Below are 27379 nucleotides of genomic sequence, written 5' to 3'. Positions count from 1 at the left end.
CAGAGACGCCGGTTTCGCACAGGTTTATTGGGCGGGGCGGGCGCGGGCCGGTCACGTGGGCACGGCGCGCTCCTCGAACAGGCGCTGCAGCGCCCCCTCCAGGGCCGCGCTGGTCCCGCGCAGCCCGGACACCACGCGCGCCGCCCACCGGAAGTACTCCTGCACGCGCTCCTCCGACCAGCCTGCGGGACACGCGCACGTCACTTCCGGCCCCCCCACCACACCGGCGGCAGCTCCGCCCCCTCCCCGAGTCCCCGGGCACGGCCCCGCACACACGGACGGGCAAACACGGACACGGACACGCTGCCCCCCGCCACTGCCGTCCCGAGCAGCCTCGGGGCTCCTCTGTCCCTCGGCACAGCCAACAGCGCTAGCCATGCTGCTGGTGGCGACCGGCCCGGCTCGTCCCCGTCCCCGCGGTGCCGCTGCCGCCGGCGCGGGCGATACCTCGCGGGGTGCAGCGGTTCAGGTCCCGCAGGTTGTACAGCTTGTCCGCCAGCTTGACCAGCTTGGCTCGGCTGCTGCAAAAGGGAGCGCGCTCGATCTGCAGCCGCTTCCGCTCCATCTTGGGCAGGGTCTTGTCGTCCGTCACCTCCTCCACCACGCGCCGCACCTCAGCACCGAACCGCTCCTCGATCTCGGAGAACGTGGTGTCTGTGTCCTCCACTGTGTCGTGCAGGAGGGCGGCCTGCGGCGAGGAGGGGACATGGGGGGCTGCAGGGGAGCGGGCAGGGCAGGGCAGGGCAGGGCCTTACCTGCAGCACCACGATGTCCGTCACGCCAGCCTCATGTGCCAGGATCCTGGCGACGCCTGCAGCGAGAACGGAAAGGTGGTGGGAGGCACCGGGGAACAGGCAGCTCCGGGCCAGGACGGTGGCTCCCGTGGGTGACACGGGGGCTGCTGGGCTGCACGGTGGGCACTGAGGTTTCCCCGAGACCAACCCTGGGCAGGGAAAACCCGAGGGGCAAATCCTGCAAGGTGAATCCTCTGGCTGGGCAAGCAGGGGGGTCCCGGGGGATGTCCCCAAGGCTGGCAGGAGCGATTACGGCACAGCGGCCCCTCGGCAGCTCCCGTAGGCCCCGGAGGAGAGCAACCGTGTGGCAGCAGCCACACCCGGTCACAGGGCTGGGGCAGGGGCCAGGGGTGCAGCGCTTCGGCAGCTCTGCCCCATCGGGCTGAAGGACATGGTGCGGGAGAACGGACACGGTTCTCTCCAAGAACCAGAGTGAGAGGCTCCCGGGGATCGGCAGCGCTCCGGGGCAGGAGGGATCCCAGGGAAGAGCGGTGCTCTGGGAGAAAGGGCCCGCGGGGTTCTCCCGGGAGCGGGACGCGGTGCCGCAAGGTTTCCACACCGATGGGGTGGTTGATGTAGGGAGTGCCCTCGGGATCCATCCGCCGCTGCTCCTTGTGTTTCCTGGCTGCAAAGTCCACTGCCTCCAGCAGCCGCGCCACCTCGGAGCCCATCCCCGCCGCCTCGGAGCCCATCCCCGCCGCCTCGGAGCCCATCCCCGCCGCCTCGGAGCTCATCCCCGCCGCCTCGGAGCCCGCGCCCGGCGCGACGGAAGCAGCACAGGCGGAGGCGGGTCCCAGCTCCGTTTATTGCACGCCGGGCCCCGGCCCGCCCCAGCCCCGCGGCAGCCGGTACAAGAGCGTCCCGTCGGGGGCGCGCACCTCACGCCCGTCCCCGGTGCCCGGTGCCGGTGCCGTGGCGGCAGCGCTCAGCGCCCGCTGGTCCTGCCGCAGCCGGCGGCGCGGTGAGGGGCAGCCGCGGCTCCGCAGCACCCGCCGCACCACGTCGGTGCCGACGCCAAAGCCCTGGGCCAGGCGCTCCAGAGGCCACTCCTCGGGCAGCTCCTGCCGCAGGAACCTGCGGGCACGGGCACGGTCACGGTCACCGGGGCGGTCACCGGGCGCGGCGCGGCGCGGCCCGCCCGGCCCCGCGCTCACCGCAGCTGCTCCATCGCCTGCCAGGTCAGGGAGCGATCGGGGGCTCTGCGGCCCCCGCCCAGCTCCCGCCGCAGCCGCTCCATCCGCGCCGCCGCCCGCCGCCGCCGAGCCCTGCGGGGAACACGCGTGAGCGCCCGGGCCAGCGCAGGCCCCGACCGCGGGCCGACAGCTCCGCACCTCTCCGGCTCCTCCAGCGCCGGCTCCGGCGGCTTCGGGTCCCCGGGCCACGCCGCCGCCGCCCGCCGCGGGGCCCAAGCGAGGAGCGGGACCGGCCGCAGCCCGCGCTGGAGCAGCACCGCCATGGCACGGACAGGCCCGGGAACGGGCGGGGCCGGCGGGGCGGGGAGCGGCCCCGGCGGGGGAAGCGGGGGCCCGGCGGGTCCAGAGCGAGGTGGCCTCTGCAGGGATTCTGTGCAGGCGGTTGCGGGTCACAGACACGAGTGCAGCGGGCGGGGCACGGACAGAGGCACAAGTACCAGTCTCCGGCCCTGGCAGAGGTGAAGCTAGCCGGGGCAGGTGGCCGGAGCCGTGCTGGGCCCAGGCTCTGGTCAAGGGGCTCGGCAGCCCACCCCAGAGTTGATGGAGGCAGCCAGCCTGTCCAGCAAGTCCTGGTCCAAGCACACATGGGAGGAAGGCTGAGCCCTCAGCCATGTTACCTGTGCTTTTCATGCTGTGAATGCGTGAGGCTCTGGCATGGGGTGAGGTCCTGGCGTGGTGTGACGCACTGGCATTGTGAGGCTCTGCCATGATGTGAGCCATGTGTGTGCTGTGCGTGAGCGGCAGTGGTGATGGGAAGCTCCGGGACCACAGCACAGTGGAAGATGCCATCACCCTGCCCTGGGCTGGCTGGGGAAGCCGGGGGACAGCTGCCTTCATCGGAGGATGACAGACTACCGACATCATCTGGAACGGCACAGACAGATGTGGGGCTGTGCAGAGCCAGCAGCTCCCACTGCCCTTCCCAGTGAGGCTTGATGCTGGCAGCCCCTGCTCCCCTGGTCCTAAGGCTGCAAAGTGGATGAAGCCGATGCCAGGATGCAGGGCTGGGTGAAGAAGTAGGGTAGGGAGCAGTGTGGTGGGAGGAAGCCCTGGGAAGAGAGTGGTGCTGTGTCACCATGTCCCCTCTGACCCCCAGGAGCTAATTTACCCCTTTGACTTTCCTGGCTTCTCACACTCCCCCATGCCTGCACATCAACCCTTAATCCTTGGAAACCACTCATGGCTCTTCCCTGTCCCTGCAAATGGCCTTAGACAGAGACTCGTAGTGGTTACCAGTGCCCCAAGCAGAGCAAGGCAACCCCTCTGCAGTGTCTCAGCATCCCTGAGAGCTCCACTGAGCCCACCCATTCCTCCCATCAAGGCCAGGAGCATCCCACAGGAAGGTGATCTGTACTTACAGCCTTCAGCCTGGGTTCCAATGCCAGGGAGCTGCTGGTCACACAGCTGCAGCCCCTTAGGTTGGGCACAGGGCTGGGTGGCTGCTGCCCGGGGGCCCTCCTGCCGTGCGTGGTACGGGACACTCCGGCCTTGAATGCACAGGGTCTTGATGTCATTGGGATCTGGGCCTGGGCTGTGCCGTGGCAGGGCCTGGGCTCTAGGGCTGGGCATGATCCTGTGTCCCAAGGGCTGAGCTGGGACTCCCAGGAGTGAGATAAGCATCATTAAATCGTGGGTGTTGTGGTCCCTGAGGAGATCCCAGGGAAACTGCAGCTGGAAGGAGGGAAAGAAAATGGCCATGGCTTACTTCTGTAGGCCTTGGCAGGTCATAGGAAGGAAGAGTCTCCTCTAGTCATGCCCAGGCGCTCACTAAAGCATTACCCTGCACTTTGTCCCCAGGATTCCCCCACCACCATTCCAGACTCACATTGTCCTGCAGGCACAGCAGCTGATCCGCCTGCAGCGGACCCCGATCAGACCCCAGCAGAGATGCTCAGTGCCCAGTTCACTCCTGTGAGGGGTGGCTCGGGGCAGGGCTGTTACCTGTTTCTGGAGCACACAGGATCCCTGGGTGTCAGCTGTGGGGAGCAGCCGGGAAAGCTGCTCGGTGATGCCCAGGTGTCGGATCAGCTTCTCACGCTGCAGCAGAGCATTCACTCTCCTCTTCTCTTCATGTTCCACAATGTCCTGGGGCTGCATGGAGTTGTACTGCCTGCGCTGCACCTCGGCACAGAAACATCTGAGCTATAGCAAAGCTGAAGCTGGCATAATGCACAGGAGAGACAAAACCATGAGCTGCTCCAAGCCTGGGGACAGTTAGAGTCTTAGAGTGGGACAGAGATCCCAGTGAGAGCCGAAGTGGAAGGGCAAAACATTGGTGCTTGCAAGTACTGCCAACACAAGTTGTTGACTCTGAACTTCACGCAGGCAGTCAAACCTGGAATTTCTGCTCCGTGGGTGCACCAATGGCTCAGCATAGCCCCCAGAGCCATGTCACTGACTTGGAGAACCCACGGACAATGCTGACACTGAGGTACCTTTCCATCCCATGCCTTAGTGCTTCTGTGGGTGAGGTGGATTGTAGGAGCTGTGCTTCTATTCTGCATTCTTTCTGCTTTCTTCTTCCTGATGGCAGCTTCCAGCTTTTCATTTTTCAGGCGCATCACCTCCAGCTGCTGCCTGCCACAGAACAGTGGAGTCACACACTGGCTCAGAGCCACAGTAGCAAAAGGCTGTGGGGCAGACTTCAAGCTGAGGACATTTACTGCAGGCCAAAGTTCTGTATGAATAGCCCACAACAGAAGTGTGCCATGAGATGGGATAGGATGCTTGTAAAGAGATTTTTTAAAAGAGAAATGCCCTTGGATAAGGCTGTGCCTGCCAAAAGGGAGGGGGACATTTGGGAAATGGTGCCTCCAGGGTCCAAAAGTCAACAGAGAGGCCCTTGCCTCTCTGGAGTCCATCTAAAAGGAGCCACACTTTGCTGAGGAGCCACAGCACGTGCAGGCTCCTTCCTTTCCCCTCCCGCTCTCCTCGCTTTCTTACACCTGCCAAGCAGCAGAGTGTAAGAGTGGTCCCAGGAGGGATGAGGAGCGAGTGGTCTCCATGCCACCTGTGAGAAGTGGGTTTCCACAGGAGCACCATACCTGGCATACTCTTCTCGTGCCTTGGATGCTACTGTTTCCTGGAAGATGGACCTGCTCTGCTGGAAGAATGGCTCATACTTCTCTGTCCCAGGAGCTGGGTAGATGCGTCGGAACCCCCCCAGGTGCTCGTTCTCGTAGGTTTCAGCCTGTGCCAGCCAGGCAGCCTGGCTGCTCTCCTGCTCCCTGCGCCTGCAGCAGAAGGGAAGACGGGGAACTGTGGAGGGAGGCTCTGGGACAGGCAGCGTGCAGGACTGATGTGCTCAGCATGTCCCAGGACTCCTGATAGAAACAGCAGCTGGAGAGAGCTGTGCCCTGCCTGCAAGGCAGCAGGCTCACTGAACACGGGCTTGTGAAAGGACATGCAGACAGAGGAAGGGGAAACCCTCAGCCCTCAAAAGGACCCCTGCCCTGGAGAAGGGCCCATGCCCAGGCTACCCCCAGTTCCTGAGGCAAGGCTGTGGTTCCTCATGTGAGCATCCCAGCCAGCCCAGGATGCTGGCACTGCCCATCCCCAGCAAAAGAGAAGACAAGCAGATTCAGCTTGGGGAGAGCTCTGTCAGGGCAGAGCACAAGGTGTCACAGGTCTCCTGACACCCAGAGAGGAGACCCGGCTCCTCCTTGCAGGATGCAGATGGCTTGAGAGAGCTCAGAGGCTGCACAATGCCATGGGCTCTGGGAGCTTCCAGCAGCCAGCCCTGGTGTTATCCTGCTCTGTCATGCCCTGTCTTTGCTCACTGGGCACCTGCAGCACTGTGGGGGAACAGCAGTACCTGGACTCACGGGGAATCTGATTGGCCTGAAGGAGCCGTTCCTTTACCCGCCGCTTGTCTTCCTCCAGCACCTTCTTTCTGTCGCAGGCGTGCACATTGATCAGGTTGAGGGTGTCACACAGAAGGGCATCCTTCACCTCATGGTCTAGCTGAGAATCCGTGTTGAAGCTGGGAGAGTGGTTCACCTGGCAAGACAAACAGGTAGCCTAACCTGGCACCCCAGCTCCCAGCCCATGGCCCTGCCACGCCCCACACTGCCCATGGATGCTCCTCTCCGTGTCAGAGACAGGAAGCAGGAAGCCACACACAGCACTCTCTCCTGCAGGGTGTTGCCCACTTGTGCCACAGGTCACCTGGATGCCACCCCACAGGGTGCAGGCACAGGGCAGCTGTCACAAATTCAGGGTGCTCACAGGACAAGGGGTCTGAAGGCTTGGGAAACTCCCTGTTGTTAGATGGTGTGCAGGAAATGGGTTCTCTTGGATCCTGCTCACAACAGGCTTCACAGCCTGGTTAATTCTCTGAGCAAGGTGGCCCTTTTGAATCAAACAAGCCCTGTTCATCCCAACCCCCCTGTCCCAGTCCCCCAGCTCTGAGCTATCCACTCCTTCCTCACCTCCAGCAACCATGGCTTCAGCCTTCTATCCAGCAAAATATCAAAGCCCAGGATTTCAAAGCAGGCGCAGCCAGTAGGGTGGCTGGAGAAGCAGCTCTGGTAATGGTGTTTCAGCACAGGGTGAGCCGAAATCAGTGTCTTGATAACAATGTCATCAATATCTGCCCAGAGCTTTGATGTGTCATAGCTGTGCTCTGCCATCCAGGCATTCAGAGTGGACAGCTTCCTGTGTGGGGAACAGGAGGTGGCAAGGGCTTAGCTGTGTCACCCCAGGAAAGCTGAGGTAAACCAGTGTCTCCAGGCAGTGTTCTTGCAGTGCTTGGACATGCCAGTACCTCTTGCTGCCCACCATGTCATCCTTGACAAAGTTCTCATTGTGTTTGTTGATTGCATAATTGGTCAGGTGCATGCAGATGTCACCCTGGCAGGGAACCACAAGAGACATTTGTTCACTCTGAACCACTGAGCAAGAACAGGAACAGCCCCCCCAGATACTCCCATGTTATTTTCTGCCCGAAGCATGGGCAGAGTAGAAATGGTGTGGAATGGAGCTCACTTATCAGGGCTAGAAGCAGAGACACCAGAGGGGATTCATTCTGCAGGTTTTCAAAACCTGATAGGTTGAGACCCTGAGAAACCAGACACAAATTTATTGTTCACCAAGTTTTGAGCATGAGGTTAGAAACCTCCCAAGGTTCCATCCAAGCAAACAACCCCATAATTCTGTGGTGATGCCAGTAAACAGCCCAAATGTGGGGCCTTGGGGTAGATCTGCTATCCCTCCTGAAATACCTCCTGTGAGGAGGAGGAAGTGGTATAGAGGAACAGGAAGGCATCAAGCTGGGACTCCTGCAACCCCCAATACCTGCCTTTTCAAGGCCAGGAGTGCCCCCAGGACAAGCTAAGGACTGACACCTACAGATACTATAAGTTTTTTTTGAAACTTCCTTTTTACCAGGTTTTTCGTGCTGTGATCGATGTACCTCATGGTGGCAAACCGGGCAAGGCCCTCCTTGTAGACAAAAATCCTCAGTGGGTCACAGGACGTGACCAGCACATAAATGCGCATGTCAAACTTGAAGCCATCGATGAGGAAGGGCTGTGAGGAAAGAGGCAGGAGCAAGGGTGAGGTGAGGAACTGCTCCCACCTGCCTGTGCTTTGTCTGTGTCACCGATGTTCCACAGCCACACCAGCACCTCCAGCAGACCTGAGGACACCCGAGGAGCACGGGGGATGTTGGCAGAGTGAGGAGGCTGGAATCCTACCCCTGTGTTGTGGGACTGTCCCAGTACCTCAGAGATGTACTGCTGACAGATCATGCGTTCCCCGTGCTTGATCTCCTCCGGATGGTGGGTTATGAAGATCCCTCTTCCCTGGCAGCTGTTGTCAGGCTTGCAGATAAATGTTCTTGTTTTCTTTATGGATCTGTAGGCATGGAAATCTCCATAGCTGTGCAAGGAAGGGGTGACTATCACTAGCTGCAAAAAACACCCCTCTGAACTCTCTCCTAATAGCTGGGTACTGAAACCATAGCACTGCAGGCGAGCACACACTGAACTTCTGCAGGGGATGAATCAAACCCCCATTCCTAATCTACAGGAGTCACAGATCGGTCCCCACGTGACTTCACCCAGGTCTCCACATCCCACCTTTTCCTTGCACACATCTCCACCTGTACTGGGAGGTCTGCGGAAGAGGTCACCACGGTGCGTGCTGAAGCAAGTTAAGGTTCGGGGTCTGGTGCCCAGAAAAAGCAGGTGAGCAGCCTCCCCCTCCCTGTGTCACCCCGTCCCTGCGGCGCTGTCCCGCGCCACTCACTCGGCTGGCAGGCACCACGTGCGGGGGAAGATGTTGTACTCCTTGGGGAAGAGCCGCAGCATGCGGTTCAGGTTTCGAGCCAGCAGGTCCTTGCGGCACAGCTCAATCATGCCTGGGAAGTGGTTGATTTTCTGAAAGTGGGGCAGAAAAACCCAGATCGGTGGAGGCCCTGTGGGGATGGATTCTCCCAGCCCCGAGGAGAGCCTGAGCATGGAGAACCAGCAGCAAGAAGGAAGCCAGGCCTGTGGTTGTCTTGAACTGCTGCTGTGGGGTGAGACTTGCTACAGCTGCTTTATCTGAGCTTCACTAGTGATTTATCTGTCTATTCAATCTTAGCCCTGGAGCAGCGTAAGAGCCGTTTATCATCGACAACTGTTTATTTCACAGCACATCACAGGGCTGGAAGGCTCCTGCTCCCCGCATAGCTGCTGACTGCTGCTGGTGACACCCACCAGGGACATGGTACATGGACCCTGTGCCCTGGAGCCGAGGCACAGATGGTGCATGGCACCGCTTCGGGTGCTTGTTTCACTCTGCCACGTGCTGTTCACAGACAGCCTTGTGTCACCCTCCTTCCTGAGCAATTCCTGCTGGGCAGCTGTTTTGTTTACCTGGAAGCGCTTCATTTCCATGAGGCGCTCCAAAGTGACGGCGCTGTCTGTCCAGTACACTGTCCACTCCTCATTTTCTCCTGCTTCCTTCAGCCCGCAGTGCTGCGCCGCCCGCCGCACTGTGCCAAGGCAAGCAGTGACAGGGGCCAGGCAAGGGAACCACGTACAGGGACTGATAAACACCCAGAATAACCAGGGATGGAATGTGAAACAAATCTCTGGCTGAGGAGCCACACACAGGAGACTGCCACCCCGGCAAAATAAGAAGGGATGGAGTATGCAGCTCTTTGGGCTGCAGTTCGCCTCTCAGAGGTATAAGTAACCTGATACTAAACATGACCCCTTGGAAGGTGTCAAGAACACCAGTTTTATCTGGCCAAGCCTCTGGCTGAAAGTGTTCTGGGAGCTCTTAACCCTCTAATTCCACCTGCCTTGAGGTGCCAGGGCCTCTCAACAGCAGGGTTGAATTTCCCACAGGTCTTACACCTCACAAGCAGATACAAGTCTTGCAAAGATGTGGATTTAATCTCCCAAATCAAAGGTCTTTCAGCAGCGGAACACAGCTCAGCAGGGAAAGGTCTCTGCTGGGATGGTTCCTGCTAGTGCCAAGTATGAATTTGGCAGGGCTGGGGAGGTGATGGGGATTCATGCACACCAAGATCCTGTAGTAAAGTAGATTAATAACACCCCTCAAGGGCCAGGAGTTCGTTCTTTCAAGATCCAGCTTGTGGAAGGAAAGAAGAGTGGGAGGGGAGAGTAGACGAGCTCCCTGGAGTCACCAGGGATGAACAGCACAGGGAGAGGTTCCCGGTACAGATCCTGCCTGCTCACCACCAGCTTTACCTTAAACAGTTGACAACCCTCAGCTCCTGTCTCCAAGGCCAGGTACTCCCTTGCACTGTATCTGATGGAACCCTTCTTGCTCATTTTAGCAGACAGCTGGCAAACGCAAGTGTGGGGGATGTTGATGGCTTGCGCTGCTGTTGCATATTTTACATGGGGAGAAATCTCAATCCTAAGTGTGAGAAGCTCCCCAGTAATGCAGGGGCCCTGTGCCAGTCACTGGCAGCAGTAAATAAACCAGTGGGAACTGGGTGCCAGCACGGCTCCTGGCTGGGCAGGCACCTGGAGAGCCTGCAGGGACCCCCTGCCCCTCTGACTTACCACTCTCGTACTTGCAGCCGCTCAGGTTGATGGAGGGGACACTGGAATAGAGATGAGATAGCAGCAGCTCAGCGAGGCACGGGGCAGAGTGGGGACACAGCCCCGATCCCCCATACACACACAGAGCACAGCGGGCAGCCTGACCAAGCCAGCCCCGGTTCGGTGCAGCCCTAAGGACACAGACAGGCTGGTCCTGGCTACGGAGCCGTGCCTGGCTGTGTCACACGGGATCGCTGGGGCAATTCCAGGGGAACACTATTTATTTTGGGTCAGCGGGACCCCAAACCGGCTCCCGGGGGCTGGGGAGCGCCGGGCACCGGCTGGGCACTGTCCCGCGGGGAGCAGCGGGGCCGGGACCAAGCGGGAGGCAGCGGGAGGCGCCTCCGGGAGTGGCTGGATGGGCTCCAGCCGGACCCTGCGGCCCCACACTCGCCTGCGCTTCCTCCGTGGCTCGGGTCCGGTGGGGGCAGCGGGACGGTCCGGGAGGGCCGCGGCGCCAGCCGCCTCCTCGCCCGGAGGGGTTCCCGGGGGTGGGCCCGGGCCCATGTTCCCCCCGCCGCCGCCGTCCGCCGCCGCCATCGCACCGCTGCCAGGGGCCGCTGCGTTCCCATGGCGACCGCACCATAGAGACGCGGGCACTGCGGGCAGAGCGGCCCCGCGCGGTCACGTGATAGCCTCTTCCGCGTCCTCCAGCTGCAGCGGCCCCTGCCGGTGCCTCAGCTCGGCGGCGGCCCGGCCGTTCAGCGCTCCGGCGCTGCCCGTGTCCCCGTTCAGTTCTCCAGCAGCCGCGCCAGCTCCGAGCCCAGGCGCAGCAGTTCGGGCTCGGGCAGCAGGTGCTGGCGGATGGCGCTCAGGGCCTGCACCTCGGTGATGTCCCGGTAGAGCGGCTCGGCGGGCAGCGGCAGCAGCCCCGCCAGCTCGCACAACGCCACGGCGAAGGGCTCACCCGCCTTGGGGCCAAAGAGGGGCCGGCGAGCCCACAGCAGCACCCGTAGCCCGCGGCCGCCCCCGGCCCCCGGCCCCGCCGGCGGGGCTCCCCGCGTGGCCAGCACGTTGCAGGCCAGCCCGACACTGCCCAGGTGCTCCGCCGCCCGGCACACGGCCCGCGACACCGGCTCCAGCGCCGCGGGGCCGGGGGCGAAGAAGAGGAAGGCGGGGGCCGGTCCGGCGCGGAGCAGCCCCAGGCGCGGCCCCAGCGGCTCGGCCGGCGCCTCCTCCAGCGGCAGCGGCCGGTCCAGGTAGAGCCCGTGTAGGTGCAGGTGGTTCACCGAGGCGCCGCCGCCCAGCCCGTTGAAGCCCACGCGGAATCCGGGGTGGGCGCTGAGCAGCGCCGCCTCCAGCGCTCCGCGCAGCGCCGGGGCCGTCAGCATCTGCGGCAGCCGCCGCGCCGGCTCCGGCAGCAGCAGGACGTGTCCCCGCTCCAACGGGCTGGCGTTGATGGCCACCAGCAGCGGGTCGGGTGGCGATCCCGGGCCTCCGGTGCGGCGTAGGCGGAACAGCAGCTCGGCGGGGCGCAGCCGGGTGAAGTTGAAGGCGCCGGGGTCGAAGGGATCCCGGAGGCTGCGGACGGGCTGCGGCGGACGGCGCTCCGCGCTGCGCTGCTCGTTCAGCTGCGCCACGAGACGCACGGGGCCGGGCAGGACGCGGGTGGGCAGCGGTCCCAGCCGGTACCGGAACAGTCCCCGCTCCATACGGTCGCTCCAGCCCGCCAGCAGTACCCGGTCGAACCGGGAGGGCGCGGAGTCCGGATCGCCCCAGCCGGCTGCCTGCAGCACGAAGTCCTCCTCGCCATACACGAACTCCTCCGGGTTCGGCTCGCCCGGCTCCCCTCCCGCCATCGCCGCCGTGTCCGCGTTCGGCGGCGCCGGGAGCCCGCCGTGTGTCCGGGCGGGCGGGGCTGTACGTGTGGGTGTGTTTGCCCCGCCCGGGCCGGGCGAGTGACGTGCGGAGGGAAGCGGCGCCATGGGCGGCTCGGCCAGTCTGATCCCGCGGGACTTGCTGGCCGAGTACCAGGTACCGGCACCGGGGCCCAGGGCCGGCTGCAGCGGGGGCACGGCAGGGCGGCGCGGTCCCGGGGCGGAAGGTGCCCAGAGGCCATGGAAACCATGGCTGGGGTGCCCTGCGCGAGGCTTTGGCCCCCTGTCGGCGCTGGCCCCGGTGCCGGTGCTCTGACCCGTGCTCTCCCCGCAGGAGCTGACGTTCCTGAGCAAGCAGGAGATCTTGCTGTAAGTACCGCCGGCCGGAATACCGTAAGTGGGGCGGGATAGAGGCGCGAACCCTGGCCCCCGGCGAGCCCGGTCCCGCGGCGCCTCAGCCTCTGCCGCGGGGCACGGGGAGCTCCGGCCCTGCCCCGGGGCTCCCGTTCCGCCGAGAGGCCCAGCTGAGCCGGGAGGTGCCGGTGGCACTCCCTAAAAGCCGGTTATGATGGGGCGAAGGTCGGCGGGTGCTGCCGGTGGCGCGGGCCGGGCCGGTGACGCCCTGAGCGGCGGGCAAGGGGCTGGGGACCGGCCCGAGCCCGCGGTGACCCTTCTGGAGCCCCGGCCCCCGGGGTGGGCAGCAGACAGAGTGGCTCCTCTCCCTGGTCCCGGGAGCAGCCGTGGGACCCCCGGCCGGCACGCTCCAGCCCGGCAGAGTTGGCAGGAGCTGTGGGAACGGGCCATCCCCCCGGAGAAGCGCGGCCGGTGCCCAGATGGGCCGCTCCCACCCCGCTCGCACCACAGAGCCGCTCTTTTTCTTGCCTCTTAAAGTGCCTACAAGAGGTTCAGTGAACTGCTGCCAAAGGAGGAGAGGGAGAACGCCTGCTCCGCGCGGGTTCCCAAGAGCCAGATCCTGACGCTGCCTGAGCTGCGGGTATGGTGCCTGGCACACACGGGACACTGATGCTCCCGGGTTAGAGCCCCGTGCACCCACCACGGCCTCGCTGTGCCGCTGGCCTGTCCTCAGCTGTGCCAATAAAGAGCTTCCTTGTCCCCACCCAGCAACTGAGGATCCTAGGGAGCCCTGCTGTGCCACAGGATCCCAGTGTTTATCCCTGCTGCATAGGGCTGCATCTCGGGAGGCACACAGGACAGCTTTGACCATGGGTGATGGAGAAGTGGCACTGGGGCACTTGCTCACCTGCTGGAGCAGCAGCCACAGCCCACATGTGCCTGATGGAGCCAACATGGCCCAGCCCTGCCTGAGCAATTCCCGTGTCTACAGGCAAACCCCTTCCAGCACCGGATCTGCCATGTGTTCTCAACCTCAGAGACCGGGGATGACAGCATGTCCTTTGAAGACTTCCTTGATATGCTGAGTGTCTTCAGCGATTCTGCCACATCTGACATCAAATCCCACTATGCCTTCCGCATCTTTGGTAAGGCTGGGGACAGGTGCTGTGTTCTGGGATCCCTGCACCTTGAGGAAGCAGGAGCAGGGTGATGAATGGATGTTCAGGAAGGCTGGCAGTGCCCTTGGAGCACCCACGAGGAACTTTAGGAATTCCCTGTGGGAACAGCTGGTTTGGCATGGTGAGGTGCATGGGGTGGTGCAATGTCGGTGCTTGTGACTCTCTGGGTTCACTGTGGCACTGCCAAAACCTACCTTGTCTCTCCCCAGACTTTGATGAAGATGGGACTCTGGACAGGAAGGACCTGGAGCAACTGGTGAATTGCCTGACAGGGCAAGGCGAGGAGTCCCAGCTGAGCAGGGCAGAGATGGAGCAGCTCATCCAAAATGTGAGGCACATTGGCCAAGGCAGGGGCACTGCACAGCCCCAGGCACAGAGCTCACTGCTCACCTTCCCCCACAGATCCTGGAGGAGTCTGACATCGACAAGGACGGCACCATCAACTCCTCTGAATTCCAGCATGTTGTCTCCCGCTCCCCGGACTTCGCCAGGTGTGGTGGTCTCCAGAGGCTGGCTGGGCGTTCATCACCCTGATTGCTCAGCTGGCACTGGGGCAGAGCTAGTGGTGGCAGGAGGGCAGGGCTGCCCTATGCCAAGTCTGGCAGAGGGAGTTGCATTCCAGGCTGGCTCTACAGAGCATCTCCTGCATGGGATTCTGCTCCCTACAGCGCTGGGTGCTTGTCAACCCTTTGTCTGACCTGGCAAGCAGGTGCAGATCTTGTCATATCTCTTGCAGCTCCTTCAAGATTGTCCTGTGAGTCCCATGGCTGTCCAGCAGCACTCCTCCAGCTCCTCCAGCACTCCTCCAGCTCCTCCAGCACTCCTCCAGTTCCTGCAGCTCTTTGTGGGCTCAGCCATTTCCTCTTTCAGTGAGCACAGGCCCAGCCCCTCGATGACCTGGCTGTGCTGCAATGCCTTGGGCAGGAACCTTCCTGCTTCCCTCTCAGGTGCCTGCTTGGCAGCAGGGGGTCTCAGGAATATGCCTCTCCTGCAGTCCCTCTGCTGTCCTAGCTCTGGAATTTGAATCCTTACGCATTCCAAGGGCAGCTCTGCAGGTGAGGGGGGGAAGACCTGCTCCTGCCTGGGGCCACTCTGCACCAGCACACTCCTCTCTGCCCTCAGGACCAACTCCTATGTTGTGCCTTCCAGCAGCAGGCAGGGAGCTGCCTCCCCTGCCAGCCTCTTCCTGCTTCTCCTGTATTTCTGGGAGCCTCCCTGCTGCCACATGGATCCATTTCTTTGAGCAGTAACTCAAACGTGGATCCTCTGAGCAATAACCAAAATGATAATTTTTCACAAGCAATAACTCAAATGGGGGTGCTTTCTCTGAGCAGTCACCCAAGAGTCACTGTACAGGTGCCACCCCACAGCAGAGCTGTCCCCCCATGGCTGTGCTCAGAGCCCACCCTCCTCCTCCTCCTCCTCCTCCTCCCTTTCTCTCCTTGCCCTCTTCTGGCTCCAGCGCTCCAGCTGCTCTGCCGCCCTGGCCTCTTCCTCCCCCAGTCCCTGTGAGGACACAATTAAAGGGCTCTGGTTTCAGCCTTGCTCTTTGCTGCCTTTGTCCGGCTGTGGGACGGGTGCCACGAGGGTGTTGGGGACATGGGCTCCTGCCAGGCCTCTCTGTTTGTGCGCCAGCCGCCACTCCAGGGGACAGATTCCACGTCCTGCTCCACAACAGCCCCTTCCGTGGGCTTCCCTCCTCCACACTGGGATCCTTCTGGGCAGCACAAAGAGCTCAACACTCAGGCCAGAGGCGCTAAGGGGAATTCTGGGCAGGTGAGTGGTGCCATCGCTGTGGGCAGCACCAGGGTCCTTTGTCCTTGTTCAGGCATGGGCTCTGCCTTGGGACTGCTGTGGGGCCTGAGGTCCTGCTGGCCCCACAGAGCTCCCATCCTGGGGCAAAACAGCTGATGGCTCTCAGGGCTCTGGCATGGCTGTTTGTCACACAGTGGCTCCTGCTCCTGCCCTTCCAGTCCTTCCAGCTCACTGCCCCATGGTGCTGACAATATCTGCCCGCCGAGGCCTGTACCCCTACAGCCCCAGGGCTGTGTCTGCTGGCAACTCACCAGCCAATGCCTCCAGTGGTTTTTTTGATGTCCCAGAACAGGCTGTGCAGGAAGTTCAGTGCATGGGTCCAGCTGGGAGCAGGGCAGTGCTGGTCCCTCAGGGGAATCCTGCCTGGACACGCCAGCTCTGCGCAGAGCTCGCCACTTCCCCCAGCCCTGTCCTGGCACTGCCAGTGCTTCCCAGTTGTGTGAGAGATCAAAAGCAGCACTGTGCTACAATCCCAGGCCTCCCCTCAGCCACCACCGAGTTGGGTTCTGCTGGCAGTGTCCAGGGTCTGCCCACGGCAAGGTGAGATGGGAACAAGGACCTGATGCTCCCTGGGCAGGCGGTGGGTCCCACATGCAGCACAACATTGTGGTCCTGGGAACTGGGCTGTCACAGCCTCTCTCCTGCTGGGGGATGCCCTCCTCCCAGCCCCAGGCACCAAATTTTCTTACTCCTGGTCACCTCTGCCTTCTGTTTCTCATGGTGCCAAGATGGCATCAGCCCATCGCTCTGCGCTCCCTCACCACAGGGACTCCCTGCTCTGCTTGCACCACGCTGCCACAGCACGGGCCTCCAGGCACAGCCCAAGTGACAACCTGCCAGCAGGTCACAGGGACTGCTGGCACAGCCCCAGGCAGCCTCCCTGCCCAGGCACACAGCCACTGTCCCTGCAGGGCCCCGCGTGCCCTGGCCCAGTGCTCAGCCGGGCACATCAGGAGGGGACTCCACACATCTGATGGCCAGCACAGTCCTCTGACCCCCCTTGAAGCCGGGGGCAGATCTTCCTCTGACTGCAGCGAGAGTCAGGCAGGGCTCCTCTCCACGGGGCCAACTGGGATGGCTCTGCCCTAGGAAGGCACTCAGCCCTGCGCACACACACGTGTCTGAAGGACTTTATATAAAAACAACTGACGTTTCTGCACACACACATGGGGCCGTGGGGGTGTCCCTGCCCACCCAGCGCAGGGGAAGCTGTTCCCAGCTCCCCTTTCCCGGACACAATTCACATTTTCCACATATTAAAAACGAACCAAGCACAGACACACAGCACATGCCGCAGGCTGGCGCCGCCCAGCCGCGCGCGTGGCCCTGGGTCCCGCAGCGGGACGTCACAGTGAGCTGGGGCACGAGGGGTCTGCGGCCGCCCCCCCTGCCCTCTGCATAGAGGGGGTCAGGGCCTGGCAGAGCCGGGACCGCCAGCAGCCTGAGCCAGGAACCGTGTCTATCCCTGCAGCAGGGACACTGGGCTGGAAGTGTCCCGGTTGAATCCCTGCAGCAGGTCCCTGGAAGGCATGTGGCACCCCTCACAAGTACCAAGGTGATCCCAGGGAGCCCGTGAGGGTTTAGACCCCGCTGGCTGGTGGGTGCTGCCGCCGAGGTGGGTGCCAGGCTCTGGGCATGCACACACAGACAACACGGACCCTGGCAGCGGCGCACGGTCCAGCAAGGCTCAGCAGAGCAGAGGCAGTCGTGGGTGAGGGCTTGGCTCTCATCCCCGTCACACCACCGAGTCCTGGATCTCGGAGCCCAGGCGCACCCGCGGTCTTTGGCAGGCAGGAGACACCTCCACAAAGCTGTCACGGACATGGAGAGGCCTCTTCTCTGACTCAGAGAAGGTGCGTGGGGGTCCTGGGGGCTCATGCACGGGGGTACTGACAATGTAGTTGTCCTGCAGGGCCTGGTAGCCCTTGTGCTCAGGAGCCGTGCTGGGCAGGCTGCTGCCATTCAGGGGCAGGCTCTCCACTGGCTTGCGGGGTGGCTTCTGGTGCCTGCTGGGGTCACCGGGCTCCAGCAAGGCCTTCATGCCGTCACGGTGCCGGTGCAGGACAAAGAAGGCCAGCACGAGGACAGCAGCAGCAAAGAGCACACACATCACCAGGAACTCGGTCCAGTAGGTCTTGCCGTCCAGTCGTGCCGCAGCACTGCCCACCGCTGACGTGCTCCGGGATGTGCTGACCGTCTCCAGGGTGTCATGGCCAGCAGCCACCTTCCTGCCAGAGCTTGCTGGCCCAAGGGCTGGCTCTTGCATGCCCACGCAGTAGCTGGCCATCAGCTTGCGGAATCCCTCCTCCAGTGACCAGCACTCATAGGTGCCTGTGCGCTCTGGGCTGCCCACCAGGATGAGGGCCCCGTCGGGCAGCACCAGGTAGGAGGCGTTGACAGGTGCCCCGTTGTGCAGCCAGTGCCGTGAGGCCAGGTTGGAGAGCAGCCGGCACGGCAGCGGCCGCACCGCGTTGGGAGGTAGCTGGATCTGCTGGCACGGGGTGCCTGAGGCTGCAGAGAGAACCCATGGAAAAATCAGGGAGGACATCCCAGCTGTGGGCAGGGGGCTGATGGGAACGTGGTGGAGCAGGAGCCTGGGATGTGTGGGAGCCCCTGGGACACACCTTCACACAGCAGCACCAGCGGGAGCTCACCTGGGGGCAGGAGGATGCGGGGACGGGGCTGGGAGGCGTTGGCCAGCTGGCAGAGCCGCTCCGTGTCAGCATCCTCGATGTCCTGCACCCAGAGCCTGGGAACAGAGTGAGGGCAGGGCAGTGGCACGCCGTGGGACGGAGGGGGATGGCAGAGGGTGCAGCACTTACTGTGGGTGTGCCGGGGGATGTGGGGTGACCCTACGGCAGGCACCCCGGCTCCAGGCGCAGAAGGGGTCCCGTGCCAGCACACACTCCCCACAGCTGCGGTACAGGCTGCAGTTGGCAAAGGGCACCTGGGCCACTGCTGTGTAGGTGGCTGCGTAGACAAGGCCCTGCGGGAGGGGACACGCTGGGGTCAGCAGGGTGGGCTCCTGCACACCCCTGCCTTCCCAGGTCTCTGTCCCCCAGCCCACAGACAGGACCCTCCCCAAGCAGGCTGAGCCCCCAGTGCCCCCCTTGCCCCGGTTCCTGCCTGGTCCTGGTCCAGCAGCAGCTGGAGAATGGGCTGCCCGTCGGGGAAGAGGCGGATCTCCTCGATGATGTGCACACCGTGGTTCACCCGCACAGCCTTGTGCAGCCGCCCGTCGTCTGCAAACAGAGGGGCTGTGCTGAACAGGGCCGGGGTTCACGGCCCCCAGCCTGCCCTGCCAGAGCCCGCTGGCACCCACCCGTGCCCAGGAAGAGGACGTCGTAGGTGGCGTGCAGGCCCTGCGCGCGGTGCACGCCGATCCGCTGGTAGCGCCGGTGGCTCTGCAGCAGCAGAGGCTGGCTGCGCACCGGGCTGTCCATCAGGAAGTGATCCTTGATAAAGTTCAGCACCCGATCTGGCATCTGCAGCGATGAATTGATCCTCAGGTGCCGTGTGTGGCTGGTGATGCACTGCAGGGAAAGGAATGGGCTCAGAAGGGCTCGGGGAAGAGGGTGGCTCCATGCTGGCCAGCCATTGAGCGACGGGGCAGTGCTGCGTCCTGTGCTCGGGCAGGTGCCAAGGGGCCACCTACCATGCCTGGCCGGGGCTCTGGCACGGGGCTGGTGTCCGTGTACCACTGCTGCGTTTCGCGGTTCACCTCCTTGTAGAGCCCGCCGAAGGCACGCTGCACGCTGCGCATGGGGAAGGCGCAGACGGCCGAACTGCCCAGTCCACCCTTGTTCCTGGTGAGGAGAGGCAAAACTTGCAGTAATACCAGGCCCTGGCTCTGCCAAACCCCCCCATGCTGCCCTGGGTCCCCACCACTCACCACTGTGAGGTGAAGACGCCGTAGAAGAGCGTCTCCCTCCAGCGCAGCTCACCCGGGGTGAGCACAAAGATGTCCTGAAGCACGTTGAAGGGGAACCCATCCTCAGGGTGTGAGCACAGCAGCTGTGCCTTCAGGAAGGTCGTCCAGCGCCGCTGCAGCACGCGCTCCCCGCCCTGGTCCCCCTGCATGGCCCAGCAGGTCAGGCTGCGATGCCGTGGCCGTGGCCGCAGGGAGCCTCACACGCTGAGCGAACGGAGTGAGGCTCCAGGCACCAAGGGTTGGAGACATGCAGGACGGTCCCACACCCCTCCCACCTCAGCCACACCCCAGGCACAGCTCCCACATGCCACTGCTGCCTTATGCCCACCTTGCACACACGTGCGATGCGGGAAACGATGGTGTTCTCAAAATAGTCAAACTCCTTCCCGGTCTCACTGAAGAAGAAGTAGACCTTGTCGTCGTCGCCCTCAGGGTTGCCGGCAGGGAGGCTCTCCCGCAGGTAGGCTGAGCCCACAAACGCTGGGTCTGGGGGCAGAAGCACCCTCAGCACTACTGGCTCCATCCCCTGCTTCCCACACTGCGGGGGAGAAGGGACCCTGAGCAGCTGTGCCAGCCCCAGCGCTCACCTTGCAGCCAGTTGAGGGAGTTCTCGGTCTTGAGGGCGATGCGGCTCTCCTGGCTGCGGGAGATGGTCGGCTCATTGCCCTGGAAGTTGCTGACGGTCCCGGCGTAGAGCTCGCCGTCTGCCAAAGACACGTTCCTGCTGGGACCCTCCACGTGCCACCAGCACGGCCCTGCTTCCTGCTGGGGTCTGGGATAGCCTGGCCTTGGCTCAGCTTGGCCAGGCAGACGCAGGGACAGGCAGGCACAAGAAGGAGGGCAAAGGTCCCAGGGCACTGCAGGGAGGGTGAGGGCTCGAGGGTGGCACAGGGAGGGCAAGGGTCCCGAGGCAGGGCAGGGAGGAAGGGTGAGGGTCCCAGGGTGTCGTGCCTTACCGACCATGACAGCTGTGGAGCGGTACTCAGGGTCAAAGGGGCAGCGTCCCTTCCCATCCTCCAACACCACCTTCCCCGACGAGTCCCGCTCCAGGCTGAAGTGCTGCACGTTCTGCAGCAGGATGAGGCTGTGAGCCAGCAGCTCTACTCCCAGTGCCAAGGACCCCAGTGCAGGGCCCTGATGGCATGGGGGGGACCTGTGGGGGATCCTGTTCCTGTACTCACGATGTAGGCGCAGGCTGGGCTGAAGGCGCAGGTCCCACAGGTGTACAGGTGGGTGCTGTTCAGCTGCAGCAGCAGCTTGATGTAGTTGTGACAGTCCCTCTGTGGGGGTCAGAGGACCCAACTCAGCCCTTGGCTCAGCTGTCTCACCCACACCCACCCTGCACAGGGCACTGCCCATACCCACCACAGCCCCCGATGCCTGCTGGCAATGGGGCTCACCTGGGGGTCCTTGCCTTTGAACACACACTGCCTCTTCTTCTCCTCATCTGCACTCCACAGCAGCTGTGGAGAAGGGACAGTCACTGGGAGCCCCCCCCAGCCCCGGCTGGTCCACGCACACCCTCCCTGGGCTTGTTGATAGCAGTCACATCCTCCCCACCTCAAACATGCTGCTCTGGGGCAGTTGCTCCTGAATCCATGATGGCTCACACAAACCCGAATGCTGGTGGGGAGGGCATCCCCTGCACTCCAGCTAGTTGGGTGTCCCCCCTTCCCCATGGGCCGCCCAACCCATCCCTGGGCTCACCCTACGAACAGGGGAGCTGGGCTGAAAGTTGCTGGTGTTGAGGGTGAGGAGCAGCTCTCGTGCCCCCAGGTAGAGGGTCCCACCGTCCGGGCTCAGCAGGAGGGCCGTGTAGTTGGACACACCAGGTGCCTCAAAGCGCCGCACTACTCTCTCGGCTGAGTCTGCGGGGCAAGAGTGACAGGTATCAGCCTCGTGCTGGCACCCGACCCCCAGGACCCTGCACCACAGCTGCTCCTGGCCCCTCTGCCCAGCACCTTGGCCATGCCACCCACCCGGAGCAGCCAGGGCCAGATGCGGCTCTGCCCACACTGGCAGACACAGTTGGCACCACACACTGCAGTGAGCTGTGCAGGACCGCCAGGGTGCCGGAGGGCACGCAGGAAGCACAGCCGTGTCCTGGACCTGAGGATGCCACAACAGCCCTGCCTAGCACTGGGGCAGCTGCCCAGCCACGTCTGGCCCCAGAGCTCAGCCCAGCCCAGGCCCACAGGGACCCCAAGCTCACGGCAGGGGGAGATGAGTGCTGGGAGTATCTCCCTGCCCCAGGCACAGGGCTCAGCCCCGTGCTGTCCACACCGGCCCGTAGGGCTCAGCCCGTGCCGGACACGGGCCAGTGGCCATGCTGAGTCAGGGAGCGCCCGTCCTGTCCTGTCCCATCCCGTCCTGTCCCGCGTGGGTGGCCTGGCCCCGGAAGCCCTTCCTCTCTCTCCTACCGCCGCTCTGAATCAGATGGGCCTGGCTGCGTGAGCGGGACACGTCGGGCTGACTCACGCTGCCAACTCCCTGACCCTGACACTCCGGGGACTCCCTGACCTCCCCCAGCCCGCTGCCTGCTCCCAGAGTCCCACCAGGATAACCCCGGAGCTCCTGCCAGGCCCTGCCTGGTGAGAGTCAGTGTGAGGGATTGGGGAGCTGTGGGGCAATGGTGCTGTGGGGTGGGACCCCGTGGCTCTCACCTCCCACTGCTCCACAAGCCCCAGGTGCCTCTAGATGGGGCAGCATCCCCCATTGCAGGGGGCTCAGGTGGCCCCAGCACCAGCCCAGCTCTCCCCCAGTGCTGCAGAGAAGAGGAAGCTGATGCCTCAGGGCATCCCCCTTGTGAGGGGTCCTGTGCCCTGGTGGCGGGGTGATGCCACCCGTGGTGGGCATGGCAGCTCAGGGGCAGCGGGGCCCCTGGGTCTTGCAAAGCTGTGCCGGCACGGGGAGCTGGCTGCTGGTGTGGCTGCCAGGGACCTGTCAGGACAAGACCTGCTTCTTCCAGACAAACCTGCTACAGGCACATCCAGTGCTCCCAGGGGAGCAGCTCCCAGCTCCTCCCTCCCACCAACTGCAGCCCCACGTGGCCACGCTCCATGGGAGCCACCACGGGGCACACACTGGCCACTGGCCCATGCTCTCTGCCCAGCTCCTCCTGCATCGCTGGGGTCCAGGCCGGGATCCCCAGGCAGTGGCTGCAGCCCCACAGCTCCCACAGCCTTGCAGGTGTGCAGAGTGTGGGGCAGAACCGGTCTGTGCAGGCAGGGCCAGGCAGCGTGGCTCAACACGGCACAGCACAGAATGGCACGATGCCGAGCCGCTTGTCTCACTGGGTCCCAGCCTCCTGTCCAGCTCAGCAGGTCCCACATCTGCTGGAGCCACCACAGCCGTGGCCAGCGGTCATGGGAGCATGTGGTGGGGCCACATCTACACCAGTGATCTGCAGCATGCTGAGCCAGGGAGCGCTCGCAGCTGCCCAAACCACGGCACCCTCCCAGGCCAGCCAGCTCAGGACGGATGGGCTCTGCTGGCCGGCAGCAGCTGGATCCAGCCTCCCTCTGGCAGCAGAGCCGTGGGTGGCTCCCCCACACGGCACAGCTGCCAGGGCTGAGCCCAAGCAGCGTGGCCCACGGATTGCCCAGCCTGTACCAGCTGCTGGGGGGCTCTGCAGGGCAGGAGGGGGCTGCAACCAGGCGTCCCACTTGTTACAGTTCTGAGAGGCCTAGCACCCTCCCAGATGTCCTTCCCTGGCCCCTGCCCAGTGCAGCCCCCAGCACTCTGGAGCCATGCAGCTGACAAGTGCCTGCAGTGGGGCTCAGAGCTGTCCGGAGCCGAGCACTGCACAAGCGGCTGCGGCGTGTCCCCCACCCCAGGGACACACTGAGCAGGGAGGGAGCCCACGGGCAGAGTCCCCTGGCCGGCTCAGCCCACCCCATCTTGTAGAGAGCACGGCTGCCACCGCTGCCCTGCTTTCGGAGGTACGAGCACCCCTGGGTGCCCCAGGCACACCCACCCTCGCTGCGGGTCTGGACACAGGGCTGCCATCACACCCCTACACCCCGCAGCATCCCCGGGGCTCTGCCCCAGCCCTTGCTTCATGTCCCGTTTGCAGAGGGTTCCCCGTGTCCCGGGGAGCTGGCGGGGCTGTCACACGGCGTCTCCACGCGGCGTACAGAGCCCGGGGGACGCTCCGCCGCCCCGGGGGAGACGCCAGCCGGAGCCCTCGGCGGGGGCTGACTCCCTTCCCCGGTGCCGGCGGACCCTCACCCACCGAAGGTCAGCGGACACTCACCGTAGGGCAGGCTGACCCGCGGGACAGGCTCCGGAGCCGCCGAGAGCAGCAGCGCCGCCAGGACCGGCAGCACCGGTCGCGCCGCCATCCCGGACCGAGCCGCGGGGCTCCGCCGCGGCCGCGAAGCCGCCCGGGCGCTGCAGACCTGCGGAGAGAGAAGGGGCTCAGCGGCTTGGGACGGTACGGCCCCGGCCCCCCCCCCCCCCCGCTCCGCCCCGGGGCTGCCCGCCCGCCGCTCGGCACCGGGCGCAGCAGCCACGGGCGGAGCCCCGCCCGGCCGGACCGAACCGGCCCCGCCCGAGCCTTTCCTCTCTGTCCCCAAGCCGTACCCAGCCGCAGCGACCCGCTCCAGCCCCCAGCCCCGCCGGTGCCCCGGGCTGGGTGGGCCGCTCGGAAGAGGAGGCGGGCGGTTCCCGTCGGCACCGCCCCCACCCGCCCCGGTGGGAGCCGGCCCCGGCCCCCGCCCCGCGGCCGTCACGGTCCGGAGGGGACGGGGCTTTGTCCCCGGCGCTAGCGGCAGCCGGGGACTCCCTGCAACCTCCTCCACCCCCGCGGCAGCGAAAACCGGTGGGCCCGGGATCCCGGGGGTTGATCCAGGAGGGGCCGGCTGGGAGTGTATTGTGCTGTCCCCGGAAAAGCTGTCCCGAGGGTGTCCTACTGTCCCGGGAACAGCTCGGCCCCATGCCTGCTACTAGAGCCGCCCCCTTGTCCCTCAGCTGCTCAGCTGTGCCCCACGGCCACTCTGCTGGGGCTGGGGGCTCTGGCTGGCACAGCCCAGCGCTCTCTGCCCTCCTTCGGGAGCCATGGGATGCCTGAGCCAGCCCCACCACGGGCAGACCTGGCAGTCACCGGTGTCCCCACAGCACAGGCTGTAGCGCTCAGCACAGGTGACACATTCCTGCCAGCCCCTGTGCCTGTCCCAGGGCTGCCGGTATGGCCATGCCATCGAGCAGGTAGTGCTGGGTAAATCCTCTGCCTGGCCCTCGGCGGGCTCTGTCCCTGGCTGGGGTGTGGGGAGGGCTCAGCCTCCGCAGCCCTCAGAGCACTGCCCACCCGGCCAGCAGCTCCCACGCAACTGTTATTAATGACAAATCCTTATATCGCCATGGCAACGGGGACAGGGGGGTGACAGAGAGATGGGGTCTGGGGATTCCCCTGCCGTAGGCAGCTCTTCCGGGGCTGGTACCCAGTGCTGCCCTCTCAGTGTGGGGCAGAGCTTCTCATGTCCTTCTTGGTCAGTCCCAGCCCTGGGCTGCAATGGTGAGACCCACTGTGAGCCCCCTGCCCAGGAGAAATGCCCCCCACACTCCCGGGACAACCGTATCCACACTCCCTGGAAGCCTGTGCCCACACTCCTGGGACAGCCGTGCCCATATTCCCACACTCTGCCCGCTTGGCACTGCTGGACAGTGCCTGCTCAGGCCATACCTGATGTCCAGGGGTTGCAGCCGTGGGGTGCCCCTCTGCCCCAAATTAACCTTCCTCTCTTCCTGTCCCCAGTGCTCCCGCTGTTCTCGATGGAACCTGACGTTCCTTCCCCGACCTGGGACAGCCCCACAGCTCCACCCCAGCCTTATCAGCAGCACCCTTTGCCCGGGAAGTGGCACAGACGGACAGGACTCTGCATCACCCAGCCAAGCACGTCACCCTGAACGGGGTGGGAGCAGGCACCCACCCTGCAGCCATGGCCCCCTGCCCCATGTCACCTCAGGACATCTTGGTGGGGCTCCAGGGACCAGGCTGTCCCTGTGCGTGGCTGTGGCAGTGTTGGGACAACACCCCGGTGTGATGGCATGCAGTGAGGATGGGAGCCCCTGTGGGGAAAGCAGCTGCTCTGGGGTGAGCAGGGAGGGCAGGAGCAGGAGGGAAGGGAAGGGGCAGGCAGGGAGGAAAAGGAGGGCAGAACAGACAGGGAGGGAGGGCAGGAACAGGCAGCAGAACCAGGCCAGAGCCTGTGCCTTTAAGCGCCACTCCAGCGCTGCTGGCAGCCAGGGCTGTTTACGCCAAACTCCCATTTATCTCCCGTCCTGCCCACGCAGCTGCCAGCGGGGCAGCGCCGGGGGCACCCGCAGCACCCTGCCCCGCTCTGCACTCCGCAGGTCCGTGCGCGCCCCACGCCCTGCTGCAGGCACCGGCACGCACCAGTGCGGCCGCCGTGCCACCCTCCCTGCCCACTGCCGGCAACGGGGAAACCTCTCTGGCTGTTTGGGCAGCACTAAAACCCGTGGCCTGGGGTCAGCAGGCAGGTGGGGCAGTGGTTTCTGCACCCAATTCCCAGGCCAGCGCCCGCCACCCCGTTCCCAGTGGCAGCGGGTGCCTGGGAAGGAGGCGATGAGCTGGGTGCTGCCTGCAGAGAGCGGGGACGGGGCTGTGTGTGCCTCGCTGCTGCTGCTGCTGCTGCCCACGGGCTCCCACCTTCCTCGGCAGCCTGCCCCAGCACGGCTGGCAGCACGGGCACGGCCCCTGCTCAGAGACCAGCACCCGGCTCGCACACAGCCCCCACAGCCGGGCTCTCCCCACCTTCCCGGGCTCACACGCACGCCCCCGGCTCGGCTGGCTGCTGGGAGCTGCCAGACAGCAGCCGGCAGTGGCTCCTGTCAGCCATGCACACGCAGTGTGAGCACGCATGTATGCACACCTGCGGTGCGCGGCTGCGGGCCCTGCTCAGTCACAGATGCTCCAGCCCCGGCTGCTCGGCTGCCCGGGGACTGCGGGGCTCGCTGCAGCGGGGGTACGCGGCCTGACAGCCTCCTCAAGCAGGACAAAGGACCGGGGCAGCCTCTGGCCCGACAGGGCTCCCCACGGGGCCCCGGGGCATCCCCCATTCCACGTGTACCGGCCGCGACACCCGGCCAGAGCCAAGGGCCTTCCACGGGGCCAAGCCCTACGTTTCTGGCCCACCGTGAGCTCAGACCCCGCTGCCAGGACCTCCTGGCTGGGGCGGTGCTGTCCGATGGTGGCACACAGCCAGCCCCCCACTGCCCCACAGCATCCCCTTCGGCTCGGCAGGGCGCTGTGGGGCACCTGCACCCAGGGCCCCGGGTACCCCACGCCACACAGCTGTCTCATTGCTCCCATCACTCCTGCACAACGGCAGAGTCACTTCTGAGGACCACAAGGTATCCCCTCGTTCCACCTGTCCCCTGAGATGCCAGCACCTGCCTGCACCCCACACTGGCCGCCTGGGGAGCTGCGGGATACACGGGCTGCTGCCCTGGGCCCCCACTCCTGGCTGGGCAGCCCTGACACAGGGCAGGGGAGAGCCAGCAGGAACCCCAGGCAGTGAGCACCCCTGGGGGACAGCGAGGTGCTGGACTCCGAGCACAGGCATGTCAGCTCCCTGAAGTGCAGGAATGGAGGATCCAGGCTCAGGGATGGGTGCCCCCTTCCCAGGTGGTGCTGACTCTGCAGAGCCCAAACCAGCGCCACTCTCCTCAGCCCCACGGCACCCTTGGTCCTGTGGCACCCTCACTACCCTTGCCCCAGTGCTCCTTGGGGTCAGAGGGAGTGCCAACCCCCTAAGCGGCCCCAGGCCCAGCCGGAGCAGTCACTGGGGCCCACGGGATGACCCAAAAGCCCGTGGGACCTGACTCTCCCTGCACCCCAAGACTAGGGGCTGCCTGGGCTCCAACAGCTCCTCAGGTGCTGTGGCCACGTCTGGGAAACACGGCACGTGTGCACCCCACAGGTATCCAGGGCACATCACACACGTGGGACATGCCACGCACACGCGTGTCCGAGTCCCGAGCGAGCACTAACGCCTCCCGAGAGCACCCCAGTGACGCCCGTCCCAAACACCGTGCGTACAATTCCACACCCTCGGCCTGCTGTGCGCACCCCGGCACATGTAAACACACGCAGAGAGGTCACGGGGTGTTCACACCCTGGGCAGCAAACACGCCTGGGAACAACCCCAGGAACAGGCTGTGGGAACGGCCCCGGTGAGCCAGCCCTGAACACACACACACACACACACACA

General features: G+C 64.3%; 5 protein-coding genes across 12 annotated transcripts; 1 reads left to right on the top strand and 4 right to left on the bottom strand.

Annotated features, from left to right (window-relative positions):
* Positions 1–8: 8 nt before the first annotated feature.
* Positions 9–1574, bottom strand: HDDC3 (HD domain containing 3). Its single transcript, XM_015638801.3, has 4 exons — positions 1354–1574; positions 756–811; positions 448–688; positions 9–182 (listed from the first exon to the last, which is right to left on the bottom strand). The coding sequence occupies exons 1-4, from the start codon at positions 1526–1528 to the stop codon at positions 52–54; spliced, it is 603 nt and encodes a 200-aa protein (XP_015494287.1). The 5' UTR covers positions 1529–1574; the 3' UTR covers positions 9–51.
* On the bottom strand, positions 547–10610 carry NGRN (neugrin, neurite outgrowth associated). Of its 8 annotated transcripts, none has more exons than XM_033516909.1 (18): positions 10445–10610; positions 10012–10052; positions 8848–8966; positions 8237–8367; positions 7711–7867; positions 7373–7516; positions 6753–6838; positions 6418–6643; positions 5802–5986; positions 5032–5220; positions 4423–4564; positions 3929–4108; positions 3346–3658; positions 2605–2851; positions 1949–2059; positions 1673–1868; positions 756–811; positions 547–637 (listed from the first exon to the last, which is right to left on the bottom strand). In XM_033516909.1, the coding sequence occupies exons 1-17, from the start codon at positions 10588–10590 to the stop codon at positions 776–778; spliced, it is 2649 nt and encodes an 882-aa protein (XP_033372800.1). In that variant the 5' UTR covers positions 10591–10610; the 3' UTR covers positions 547–637; positions 756–775. The 8 variants fall into 8 exon arrangements, with proteins under 8 accessions (XP_033372800.1, XP_033372799.1, XP_033372798.1 ...); XM_033516908.1 differs by having other exon boundaries at positions 575–666; XM_033516907.1 differs by lacking the exon at positions 547–637 and adding an exon at positions 657–688.
* A 152-nt stretch (positions 10611–10762) lies between these two features.
* GDPGP1 (GDP-D-glucose phosphorylase 1) lies at positions 10763–11874 on the bottom strand. The gene has a single exon (XM_015638797.3). The coding sequence runs from the start codon at positions 11847–11849 to the stop codon at positions 10782–10784; it is 1068 nt and encodes a 355-aa protein (XP_015494283.2). The 5' UTR covers positions 11850–11874; the 3' UTR covers positions 10763–10781.
* A 38-nt stretch (positions 11875–11912) lies between these two features.
* On the top strand, positions 11913–14943 carry CIB1 (calcium and integrin binding 1). Its single transcript, XM_015638803.2, has 7 exons — positions 11913–12024; positions 12202–12236; positions 12759–12861; positions 13213–13366; positions 13609–13727; positions 13802–13890; positions 14136–14943. The coding sequence occupies exons 1-7, from the start codon at positions 11974–11976 to the stop codon at positions 14155–14157; spliced, it is 573 nt and encodes a 190-aa protein (XP_015494289.1). The 5' UTR covers positions 11913–11973; the 3' UTR covers positions 14158–14943.
* Positions 14944–16328: 1385 nt separating this feature from the next.
* Positions 16329–25225, bottom strand: SEMA4B (semaphorin 4B). Its single transcript, XM_015638778.2, has 15 exons — positions 24829–25225; positions 23401–23545; positions 20853–21013; positions 20546–20608; positions 20327–20425; positions 20102–20213; positions 19733–19849; positions 19474–19631; positions 19107–19288; positions 18870–19020; positions 18537–18747; positions 18341–18456; positions 18037–18200; positions 17869–17963; positions 16329–17725 (listed from the first exon to the last, which is right to left on the bottom strand). The coding sequence occupies exons 2-15, from the start codon at positions 23486–23488 to the stop codon at positions 16950–16952; spliced, it is 2493 nt and encodes an 830-aa protein (XP_015494264.1). The 5' UTR covers positions 23489–23545; positions 24829–25225; the 3' UTR covers positions 16329–16949.
* Between the last annotated feature and the right edge of the window lie 2154 nt (positions 25226–27379).

The sequence above is a fragment of the Parus major genome, chromosome 10 (assembly GCF_001522545.3).
Source record: "Parus major isolate Abel chromosome 10, Parus_major1.1, whole genome shotgun sequence".
Lineage (NCBI taxonomy): Eukaryota > Metazoa > Chordata > Aves > Passeriformes > Paridae > Parus > Parus major.
The sequence above is the reverse complement of the archived record's forward strand: the minus strand, read 5'-3'. Positions and strand labels throughout refer to the sequence as shown.

Bases quoted from the DNA above. Each gene is read 5' to 3' on its own strand.
- SEMA4B (XM_015638778.2), bottom strand. From the start codon at position 23,488: ATGGCGGCGCGACCGGTGCTGCCGGTCCTGGCGGCGCTGCTGCTCTCG. The intron at 18,748-18,869 runs GTAGGTGGCCCC...CTTTCCCTGCAG, and splicing joins CAGAGCCCCGGCCAGGCATG to TGCATCACCAGCCACACACG. The intron at 18,201-18,340 runs GCAGGAACCGGG...CCCCTCCCGCAG, and splicing joins TGCTGCTGGACCAGGACCAG to GGCCTTGTCTACGCAGCCAC.
- GDPGP1 (XM_015638797.3), bottom strand. From the start codon at position 11,849: ATGGCGGGAGGGGAGCCGGGCGAGCCGAACCCGGAGGAGTTCGTGTAT.
- NGRN (XM_015638779.3), bottom strand. From the start codon at position 10,590: ATGGCGGCGGCGGACGGCGGCGGCGGGGGGAACATGGGCCCGGGCCCA. The intron at 10,053-10,444 runs GCGAGTGTGGGG...TCTCTATTCCAG, and splicing joins GAGCCACGGAGGAAGCGCAG to TGTCCCCTCCATCAACCTGA. The intron at 8,967-10,011 runs GTAAGTCAGAGG...GCCTTGGCACAG, and splicing joins CGGCTGCAAGTACGAGAGTG to TGCGGCGGGCGGCGCAGCAC.
- HDDC3 (XM_015638801.3), bottom strand. From the start codon at position 1,528: ATGAGCTCCGAGGCGGCGGGGATGGGCTCCGAGGCGGCGGGGATGGGC. The intron at 812-1,353 runs GTGTGGAAACCT...TTCTCGCTGCAG, and splicing joins CTACATCAACCACCCCATCG to GCGTCGCCAGGATCCTGGCA. The intron at 689-755 runs GTAAGGCCCTGC...TCCTCGCCGCAG, and splicing joins CGGACATCGTGGTGCTGCAG to GCCGCCCTCCTGCACGACAC.
- CIB1 (XM_015638803.2), top strand. From the start codon at position 11,974: ATGGGCGGCTCGGCCAGTCTGATCCCGCGGGACTTGCTGGCCGAGTAC. The intron at 13,367-13,608 runs GTAAGGCTGGGG...GTCTCTCCCCAG, and splicing joins CTATGCCTTCCGCATCTTTG to ACTTTGATGAAGATGGGACT. The intron at 13,728-13,801 runs GTGAGGCACATT...CTTCCCCCACAG, and splicing joins TGGAGCAGCTCATCCAAAAT to ATCCTGGAGGAGTCTGACAT.